The 10820-nt window shown below is 40.1% G+C and overlaps 1 protein-coding gene and 1 long non-coding RNA gene across 5 annotated transcripts in view; one reads left to right on the top strand and one right to left on the bottom strand.

Annotated features, from left to right (window-relative positions):
* Nucleotides 1-6631, top strand: LOC309665635. Its single transcript, XR_014266599.1, has 2 exons — nucleotides 1-626; nucleotides 976-6631. It is a non-coding gene; the product is annotated as an uncharacterized lncRNA (long non-coding RNA).
* Nucleotides 6254-10820, bottom strand: part of PEX1 (peroxisomal biogenesis factor 1) — a 78789-nt gene continuing 74222 nt past the window's right edge. For all 4 annotated transcript variants that reach the window (XM_082471678.1, XM_082471677.1, XM_082471681.1 and 1 more), the window contains one exon: nucleotides 6254-6765. In XM_082471678.1, the coding sequence (XP_082327804.1) occupies nucleotides 6681-6765 (85 nt within the window). In that variant the 3' untranslated portion in view covers nucleotides 6254-6680. The remainder of the gene's footprint in view (nucleotides 6766-10820) is intronic.

Genomic DNA, 10820 nt, shown 5'->3' with positions numbered 1-10820 from the left:
TCTTTTATATATAGTAGTGTGTATATGTTAATCCCAAACTCCTAATTTATCCCTACCCACCCCCTTCCCCTTTGGTAACCATAAGTTTGTTTTCTAAGTCTGTGAGTGTGTTTCTGTTTTGTAAATAAGTTCATTTGTATCATTTTTTTTTAGATTCCACGTATGAATGATATCATATGATATTTGTCTTTCTCTGTCTGACTTACTTTGTATGATAATCTGTAGGTCCATCCATGTTGCCGCAAATAGCATTATTTCATTCTTTTTTATGGCTGAGTAATATTCCATTGTATATATGTACCACATCTTCTTTATCCATTCATCTGTCGATGGACATTTAGGTTGCTTCCATGTCTTGGCTATTGTAAATAGTGCTGCAATGAACATTGGGGTGCATGTATCTTTTCAAAGTATGGTTTTCTCCAGATATATGCCTAGGAGTGGGATTGCTAGATCATATGGTAGCTCTATTTTTAGTTATTTAAGGAACCTCCATACTGTTTTCCACAGTGGCTGTACCAATTTACATTCGCACCAAAACTGTAGGAGGGTTCCCTTTTCTCCATGCCCTCTCCAGCATTTATTGTTTGTAGACTTTTTGATGATGGCCATTCTGACTGGTGTGAGTTTATATCTCATTGTAGTTTTTTTTTTTTTTTTTTTTTAAAAACATCATTTCTCTTTTTTTTTTTTTTATAAATTTATTTATTTATTTATTTATGGCTGTGTTGGGTCTTTGTTTCTGCGCAAGGGCTCTCTCTAGTTGTGGCAAGCGGGGGCCACTCTTCATCGCGGTGCACGGGCCTCTCACTGTCGCGGCCTCTCCCATTGCGGAGCACAGGCTCCAGACACGCAGGCTCAGTAGTCGTGGCTCACGGGCCTAGTTGCTCTGTGGCATGTGGGATCCTCCCAGACCAGGGCTCGAACCCATGTCCCCTGCATTGGCAGGCAGATTCTCAACCACTGCGCCACCAGGGAAGCCCCTCATTGTAGTTTTGATTTGCATTTCTCTAATAATTAGTGTTGTTGAGCATCTTTTCATGTGCTTTTTGGCCATGTGTATGTCTTCTTTGGAGAAATGTCTATTTAGGTCTTCTGCCCATTTTTTGATTCAGTTGTTTTTTTGTTTTGATATAGGGCTGCATGAGCTGTTTGTATATCTTGGAGATTAATCCCTTGTCAGTTGCTTGGTTTGCAAATATTTTCTCCCATTCTGTGGATTGTCTTTTTGTTTTGTTTATGGTTTCCTTTGCTGTGCAAAAGCTTTTAAGTTTCATTAGGTACCATTTGTTGATTTTTGGTTTTATTTTCATTACTCTAGGAGGTGGATCCAAAAAGATATTGCTGCGATTTATGTCAGAGTGTTCTGCCTCTGTTTTCCTCTAAGAGTATTATAGTATCTGGTCTTACATTTAGGTCTTTAATCTATTTTGAGTTTTTCTTTTTATCCTGGAGTATATTTGATTTACAATGTTGTGTTAGTTTCAGGTGTACAGCAAAGTGATTTAGTTATACATATATATCCTCCATTCTTTGTCAGATTCTTTTCCCATATAGGTTATTACAGAGTATTGAGTAGAGTTCCCTGTTCTATACAGTAGGTACTTGTTGATTATCTATTTTATATATAGTAGTGTGTATATGTTAATCCCAAACTCCTAATTTATCCCTCCCTCCCACCTTTACCCTTTGGTAACCATAAGTTTGTTTTCTAAGTCTGTGAGTCTGTTTCTGTTTTGTAAATAAGTTCATTTGTATCATTTTTTAGATTCCACATATAAGTGATATCATATGATATTTGTATTTCTCTGTCTGACTTTGTATGATAATCTCTAGTTCTATCCATGTTGCTGCAAATGGCATTATTTCATTCTTTTTTATGGCTGAGTAATATTCCATTGTATACATGTATCACATCTTCTTTATCCATTGCTCTGTTGATGGACATTTAGGTTGCTTCCATGTCTTGGCTATCATAAATAGTGCTGCAATGAACATTGCATGTATCTTTTCTAAGTATGATTTTCTCTGGATATATGCCCAGGAGTGGGATTGCTGGATCATATGGTAGCTCTGTTTTTAGTTTTTTAAGGAAACTCCATACTGTTTTCCATAGTGGCTGTACCAACTTACATTCCCACTAACAGTGTAGGAGGGTTCCCTTTTCATTTTGAGTTTATTTTTGTGTATGGTGTTAGGGAGTGTTCTAATTTCATTCTTTTACATGTAGCTGTCCAGTTTTCCCAGCACCAGTTATTGAAGAGGCTTTTTTTTTCTCCATTGTATATTCTTGCCTCCTTTGTCATAGATTAATTGACAGTAGGTGCGTGGGTTTATCTCTGGGCTTTCTATCCTGTTCCATTGATCTATATTTCTGTTTTTGTGCCAAACTTTGGCACAAAAACAGGAGTTTGATTCCACAGTTTACTGAATGACATTATCCACTGAGTTCATAGCCATTTTAGATCTTTTATGGAAAAGTTAAGGTGTTGATTGAAAAAGAGTTGAATCCCTGATAATTGGGATGGAGACACATGGAAGAAACTGGATTCCCTTGAATCCCCACCCTTTTAAAATCTTTAGTGAAGCAACCCCTATGTCCCTTGCTTGAAGACCCTGAAATGCCCCTATCTGTGAAGGATCAGCCTTGTAAAAGAATGCTCATTCTTGCATTCCAACCCTCCCTTCTATTGTCCCATCCCAACATGCCCTAGGGAGTGAATTAAAAGTCAATCCAAGAGAAGAAGGCTTAGACAATAAAAAAACTACAATATTTTTCTTTTTCATGCAAATTCTAAAGAATATATGTGAAGGTAGAATATGTGTGTGGGTACTAGGCTAAGTAGGGAAAATCATAATTATTAGTCAAGTTGAATGCATTAATGCACTTTAAAAATTTTTTTTATTTATTTATTTTTGGCTGTGTTGGGTCTTCATTGCTGCCTGCGGGCTTTCTCTAATTGCGGCGAGCGGGGGCTACTCTTTGCTGTGGTGCGCGGGCTTCTCATTGCAGTGGCTTCTATTGTTGCAGAGCACGAGCTCTAGGCATGCCAGCTTCAGTAGTTGTGGCACACGGGCTCAGTAGTTGTGGCTTGCAGGCTCTAGAGCACAGGCTCAGTAGTTGTGGCACACGGGCTTAGTTACTCTACAGCATGTGGGATCTTCCTGGACCAGGGCTCGAACCTGTGTCTCCTGCATTGGCAGGTGGATTCTTAACCACTGCACCACCAGGAAGTCCCTGCACTTTTGTTTTTAATTAATACACTTGATTTTTGATTCAGTGTGCTGTTTCAGCATCTGGGAATGTTCTAATTGACTCCACGGTTGGGTATTTGGAACCCAGACTCAATGACTCATGATGAATAAAGTTGAGGTGCTTGAAATATCTTGGTATAATATAAAGAAAGAAATCCAAAGAGTTTGTGAGATACATATGTTGAATGAATGAATCATGTACAATTCACCAACTTACCACCACCCAAATCTGTCCCCCAAGATAGTGTAGGTGTCAGAAAATACTCCTCAGTGAGGCCTTACGAAATCATTGGTGCATCTGTCAGGATTGGTTTTGGCTATAATAGGAACCTACTCAGAGAAGCAAACAAGGGGTTTATCTGCCTCAGGCATAAAAAGGTCTGAGTAGGACATTTAGAGCTGGTATGTCAGCTCAGTGATGCCATCAGGGAACCAGGCTCCTTCTGTTTCCTTGCTCTATTGTCTGTGGTTTTCACCCTCATGTTTGCAAGATGGTTGCTGCATCTCCAGACATTGTGCCCTCATTCCAGGAAGGAAGCTTACCCCAGGGACTTCTACCTACTTATACTCATTGTCTAGATAGAACTGTCACATAACCATGCATGGCTGCAATGGAGATTATGTCACTCAGTAATTCACTTTCCAAGGACCATAGGAAGATGGAGGTGAGGGCGTTGGAATGGTTGTTGAATGAGTCAGTCTGTAGAATCTGCAACAATTGATGAGAATGCAAGTGGGAGATGTTGTAGTAGAAACATGCTGATTTCAGTGATGGTGGATCCTGGGGCAGCAGGGGTGGGGTCAGGTAGCGGCAATGTGAGAGGCCAGGTGGATGTGGCTACCATAATCAACAGCAGAGCCAGTGCATTAATTACAATGGTCTGACCTACAGGGATCTTTAGTGTTGCCTAACTGTGGGATCCTTAAGACCAAAATAGATGGTCAAAGATGCAACCTGATTTTTATTATTTAAAAACCTCTCTGTTAGTAAACAAAGGCCTGACTTAAGTCATCACAATATAGTCATGGCCCCTGACCCAATCTCAGGTCTAGATCAGACCAAGAATGCAGGAGAAGTCAAGTGTCTAGGGAAACGGCCCTGCGATAACATCATGAATACTTGCTAAGGATCTTCCTTCCTCTAAGTCTTCCCCAAAGGACCCAAAGCCACTCACCAGGCCATTTCCCAGGTGTCCTGAGAAATAACCAGACCTTCTGGGGATTAACAGAGATGCTCGGTCTGCGTCAACATGATTTCCCAGAGACCCAGAACTCCACTGCGAATGCATCAGAGTGAAGGCATTTCTGCTATACTGAGGGGATAGCCCTGACGACCAGTAGAGTAAGGGAATCATCCCAGGGAGCAGATTTTCTGAACAACTTGTCTCTTCCATTTTGCCAGGAGGTAGAGATGTTTGATATAGAAATCCATGCTGATTCATAGACAGTGGCTAGTATCTTAACTAAATGATCAGATTTGGAAACAGCATGATTGGAGAAGGGGCCATGAGGAGGTCTGGGAGAGAGGTATGGCCAGAGTTCTTGAAATGCATTCAGAGAGTGAGAATGTTTGTGTCCTGTGTGAATGCTCAGCTAAAATTCCTCAGTGCTTTGAATAATGAGGTGCTCTAGGTGACCTCTCTATGGATATCAATCAGCCTTTGTTTCCAGCTACCCAGTACTTGTTTACTGTATTCATGAACAAAGTGGCCACGGTGGCCAGGATGGGGGTCTATGTGTGCTCTACAGTGTGGCTTTCCCCTCACTGCAGCTGACCTGACCATCCACCTATCCTCACAGCCTACTAGTCTGCAGCAATGACCACCTAGGTACACACCAGGGGACGCCAGCCCGTGCCCGGTGGAAGGTTGATTACATTTGTCCCTCTCCTAAAAGAGATGAGGCAGCAATTTGTCCTCCCTGAAGGTGACACATTCTGGAATTGGACTTTTGTCCTCCAAAATTCTGCCACCACCATCTTTCAGGGACTCACTAGATGGCTTTCACTGTTATGCTATCCCTTACGACACTTGCTTCTGATCAAGAAACTCACTTTATAGTGAATTACCTGGACTTAATGTAAATACCCCTCACCCTGAAACAGCTGGCCTTTTGGTGAGATAACTCTGTGAGGGTGGAGTCCTGTTCTGCAAGATGTAGTACATATAGTATGTACTGTGAACCAGTGATCATGGCTTTAATAGAAGGATCTGGGAACCAAAGTGCAAGGGAGAATGGCACTTCTCAGTTAATACCTAGTGACTCAAACATCTTTGCTTGCATTCCTTGTGATTCTGAGCTTTGCTGGTTTAGAGGGAAGCAAAGGAGGACTGCTTCTATGAGGGGAACATAGTGATGATTCCAGTGGTTTGAAAGGGGAGGATTACAATATTGGCTGAGTGAATACAGAGTTGGTGCTATACAGTGGGGGATGGGAGAAGTATGACAGGAACCTTGTAATATTGAGTGTTCATGGTAAATTTAATGGAAGACATCTGCAATCTTAGGCCACTAAAGGCGCAGATGGAAATGAAGGTTTAGACCATCCCACTGAGTAAAGGCCTCTAATCCACTAGGGTGAGGGCTGAAGTCAGAGGAACATGGAATAAGTAATGGAAGAGAGAAATGAAACATATCAGCCATGGCCTCATGATTAATTGCAGAAAGGGCAATGGTTACAGCCTGTACATTTTTCTTTGCTGTCTTATGCATTTATTTGCATATTCTACTTAGCTTTCTCCTTTCCCTTTACCACATTACTATATATAGTTTGTGTTGATAGTGACTGACTTTACAATTTAGTTCACAGATCACAGCACATCCAGATAACGTCGTCATGGAGCTGGGGGAGGAATGGACATCATTCAAGCTCCTGGCCTTGCAGCTGGATGTAGTATATTAGGGGGATGTCATCTCACTGCTGATTGAAGGACCAACTAAATTTATTTAAATTGTGTGTAAATTCCACATTTTCAGATAATCAGAACAGATAATTGGATCAGTAGATAATTGGATATTTTATTTCCAAAACAGTCAAGAAGGTGCTAAGCATAAAGCTTGTCAAATGCAAGAAAGATGCTGAATATGCAACTGTCAGTGAATTCTAAGAAACGTATTTAATTACATTCTCTTTTCTTCTTCAAAGGAGAAAAAATCAGTTATTCCATGTGGCCAATATTACTTCATTAAGGATTTAAATATATAGGTAATAAAATACAGAATCTCTTAAGTGTCCCAATTTATTCTAAAGTATTAATATCAAGTAATCCTGATCATTACATAAACACAGGTTTACCAAATCTTTGATTTTATAGATTAACAAATTAAGTTAAATTAAAAAGAAATGTACAGACACCATTTTCACTGCTACAACACAGGGACAAACTACCACACACATAAACACACAAAAAAATCAGAAGTATATTTTATGCCAGAGTTACTTTCTGTCCAGGTCGAAACACTGTTCCACTTTGATTTTTTCTCTTCTTTGGATTTTGAAAGCTTTCATACCTTAAAAAAAAAATGTGCAGTAACATTTAATACATGTAAATGCTAAACTTATAAAACAAAAAACAATGGTTTGTTTCCAAACAGAATTTTTTAAAAAACAAAAGAGAAATAGCTGGAAAAAAATATTTGCAAGAAATTAAAGGAAGTTCTTATACATAAAAATTTTTAAAGTTGAACACTCTAATAGAAAAAGAGAACAAAGGGGATGAATAGACAAGTTAGAAAAGATAAAATACAAATGGCAATGATTAATATATAAAACATAACCTCTGTATTTTAATCGAAGAAATGTAAAATTTTAAGATATAACTTTTGTCCAATTAAATTGGCCAAGTTTAGAGAAATACTACAATATTTAACAGTAGGGTGTGGTGAAGCTGGTACTATTATAATTATATTGCTGTTGCAAAATACATTGGTATGTATGGAAGACAATTTGGCAATAGATTTCAAAAGCATTAAAAAATGTGAGTACACTGTGGTGCAACAATTCTACTTCTATCCCAGTGAAATAAGTAAGGATATGTGCAAACATTCAGGTATAAGAATGTTCATTATCACATTGCCTATAGTGAAAACGTGGATGCAACTTAAATGTCCAAAAATTGGATGTTATGGTATATCTCTATTATAAAATGACATTAAAAACAAAGTAGTAATGTATTTAAAATGTGGAAGAATATTAAAGATGTATGTACGGATGAAAGGGGGACTGCTCTACAGCAATATGTGCAGAGTGTCTTATTTTAGTAAGAGAAAACATATAAGCATACAAATAAATATGCTTTGGGAGGTAGTGGGGTTAAGGGAAATTTCTGGGGTTTTTTCCCTTCTCTGTTTTCTGATTTTTCTGCAATGACTACATATTATGTTGAAGGGGGGGGGCAGAATATGCCACCCCCAAAATGAACCACTTTGGCATGTGGATTATTTTGAGCTGAAAGGAATGAAGACCTTTCAAGCAGACTCAGGAAAAGCCTTTTACCTCTCCCTTAACTGCCTAAAAGAATTTCACTAGGGGGCCTGCACCAGAAAGAGAGCTATTACCAGAGAGAACTTTTTTTTTTTAATCTGCATGGCAAACATCTGCTCTTCTCATCTGCTGTGAATTGCCTTCTTCCCCTCTGAAGCCCCAGGCTCCTATCCCTTTCCTTAGCTCAGGACAGTATACAAGCCTCAACTGGAGACTGCCTTTAAGTCTCATTCTTATGGGGTTCCTGTAAGTACGAAATTAGTTTTTCACCTGGTAACATCTTATGTCAATTAATTATTAGATTAGCCAAAGAACCTAGAAGGGAGGAAGGGAAAATTTTTCTATTCCTACAATTTGGTACGCATGGGGGGCTCCACTGGCTGGACACCACTTGCTCTGGGGCTGCAGGTGGGAGATCCTGGGACCTCTGACAAGAGCTGGCAGACAGTAAGAATCCTTCAGGTCAATCTCCTGGAAGTGGTGAGAATCCATTTCTAAATTTAGATTAGCAGGAGAAAAATACTTGTGTAAACTAGTTCCTTAGGTATTGTGACTCTGGAAAACATCTGTTCTGAGTACTTTTGTTTTCTATTGATCCAATTCCTCCATGGTTACTGTTTTCTTTTGTCTCTAGCTTTTGTGTCACTTTTCATAAGGAGGAAAACCATAGCGTAGAAATGCAGGCATCGGTCCTTTGAGCCTGTTGTTCGGGCCAGCCTCACAGACTGGTGAGTTCACAGTTCTAATGGACCTGCATCTGTTTAGACAAACTTTGCTGTGGGTCTCCTATATTTAAAAAACGGGTGAGGCTCCCCCTCGTCTTGTTCTGTCTTGAGAGCTTGGCTTCATGACCAGTGAAAATATTCTCTCTGGCTTAACCAGAGAGAAGCCAGCCAGGAGATGCAAGTATCAGCTTGTAACTGGTGGGCAGCCAAATAGACTCAGGATCTGAGACATGAAGTGACAAGCAGCATTCTTTTTTTTTTTTTTTTTTTAATATATAGATCTTTATTGGAGTATAATTGCTTCACAATACTGTGTTAGTTTTTCTCTTGTATAACAAAGTGAATCAGCCATATGCATACACATGTCCCCACATCCCCTCCCTCTTGCGTCTCCCTCCCACCCTCCCTATCCCACCCCTCTAGGTCATTGCAAAGCACCGAGCTGATCTCCCTGTGCTATGCGGCTGCTTCCCACTAGCTAGCTATTTTACATTCGATAGTGTATATATGTCCATGCCACTCTCTCACTTCTTCCCAGCTTCCCCCTCCCCTCCCCGTGCCCTCAAGTCCATTCTCTATGTCTCCGTCTTTATTCCTGCCCTGCCACTAGGTTCATCAGTACGATTTCTTTTTTTTTTAGATTCCATATATATGCACTGGCATACAGTATTTTCCTCTTTCTGACTTACTTCACTCTGTATGACAGACCCTAGGTCCAACCACCTCACTACAAATAACAATTTCATTTCTTTTTATGGCTGAGTAATATTCCATTGTATATATGTGCCACATCTTCTTTATCCATTCATCTGTCAATGGACATTTAGGTTGCTTCCATGTTCTGGCTATTGTAAATAGTGCAACAAGCGCATTCTTTTTGTCCAACTGTGCCAGTTCTTCGGAAGTTTGTCTTAAGGTGTCCCAGCCCATAAGGGGCCTTTGTTGTCTCAACCTTCATTGTCTTGTTAGTGCTGGAAAAGTCCCACTCCAGTAACGCCTGCCCAGTGTCAGAGATGAGCAGGTCTGCGACTAGAGGCATCACCCATTCTGGTGGGAATTCCGTTTTCACTATACCATTCTTACTACCTGTGACAATGAAGGTTTTTGCTTTCTTTGGCTAATTCTGGGAGTAAACTTTGTGGATCTTGTGAAAGCTACATCTTTTGCACTCTTCTGGGACACTTCTTGTGTTCATGGTTAAGCCATAAAAAGGCTTATGGGTTTGAGTCACCTTTAAGATTAATATAAGACCATATTTGTCAGTGGCCAGAGAATGGATCCTTTGAACTGGAAAAACTTCTATTTTTGAGAAAAAAAGTGAGCGAGCTCCCATGCTAAACAACTGTATTTCCATCAACAACTGTCTTTCCATCAACCGATGGAAAGACAAAATTAAAAAGAGGACACAGAGGAGTACAACAGCCAGCCTTGGGGACTCCCTTAACAGAAAGAACAGAAATTAGACTCAAAAGAAAAAGTCCACATTCCATGTAAATCCCCCTTCTCAAAATCTGGCCCTGTCTACCTGTTTTAACTTCCCTTTCCTTACAAGATTTACAGAGAGCACTCTGGCCTGACTTCCAGGCAAGGGGTATACAGCTTACTTGTGTAGATGCTAAAAGCCAGGAAGTGAATTTAGAAGAATCACCCAGGATGGGTGGTAAGGCTAGCACTGCTGTCCTTTGCAACTCCTCTGACTTTCCAGGGCCCTGTAATCAGGCTCTGCCACCTTCGGGCCTTGCTATGCAGCATCCTTTGTGTGTGTAGCCTGGACCGCCACTGCAAAGAATTCATGTCCCATGGATAGCAGCAGATCCAATAAATCATAAAGCCCTTTTACCTGCACTTTCAGAACATACTACCGAATTTAAAGAGGAGTTAGAAAGATCAGTGGTTATCTATAACCCCGCTCACAGGGACCTTGACTGGCTGCTAAGGGGTATTCTGCCCACCTGTGATTACAGTGCAGCCATCAGACAAGCCAGATGGCACCTGGGGAAAACCCCCCTCACAGGGTAAACAGATGACCAGAATTTCTTTCAGCTTCTCCTACAAATAATCAGGAAGTGGATCAGCTCAAGGGCAATGTTCAGGGGCTGATAGAAGCAATAGTAGAGGCTCTTCCCCCTAAGGTGAATTGATCCAAGGTTGAATTATACATGCTGAAAAAAGGAAAGCATCTGAAGTCCTTTGAATGCTTTATCCAAAAATTTTAAAGGCATACTGCATTAAACCCTGAAGCTTCAGAACATAGGAATCTTTTCTTTAAAAAATTATATTGAAGTATAGTGGATTTACAATGTTGTATTAATTTCTTCTGTACAGCAAAGTGACTCAGTTATATATATTCGTTTTCA

Source organism: Balaenoptera physalus, assembly GCF_965194825.1.
Source record: "Balaenoptera physalus genome assembly, chromosome: 8".
In the NCBI taxonomy this organism is placed as follows: Eukaryota; Metazoa; Chordata; class Mammalia; order Artiodactyla; family Balaenopteridae; genus Balaenoptera; species Balaenoptera physalus.
This window is presented reverse-complemented; position numbering and strand designations above follow the sequence as displayed.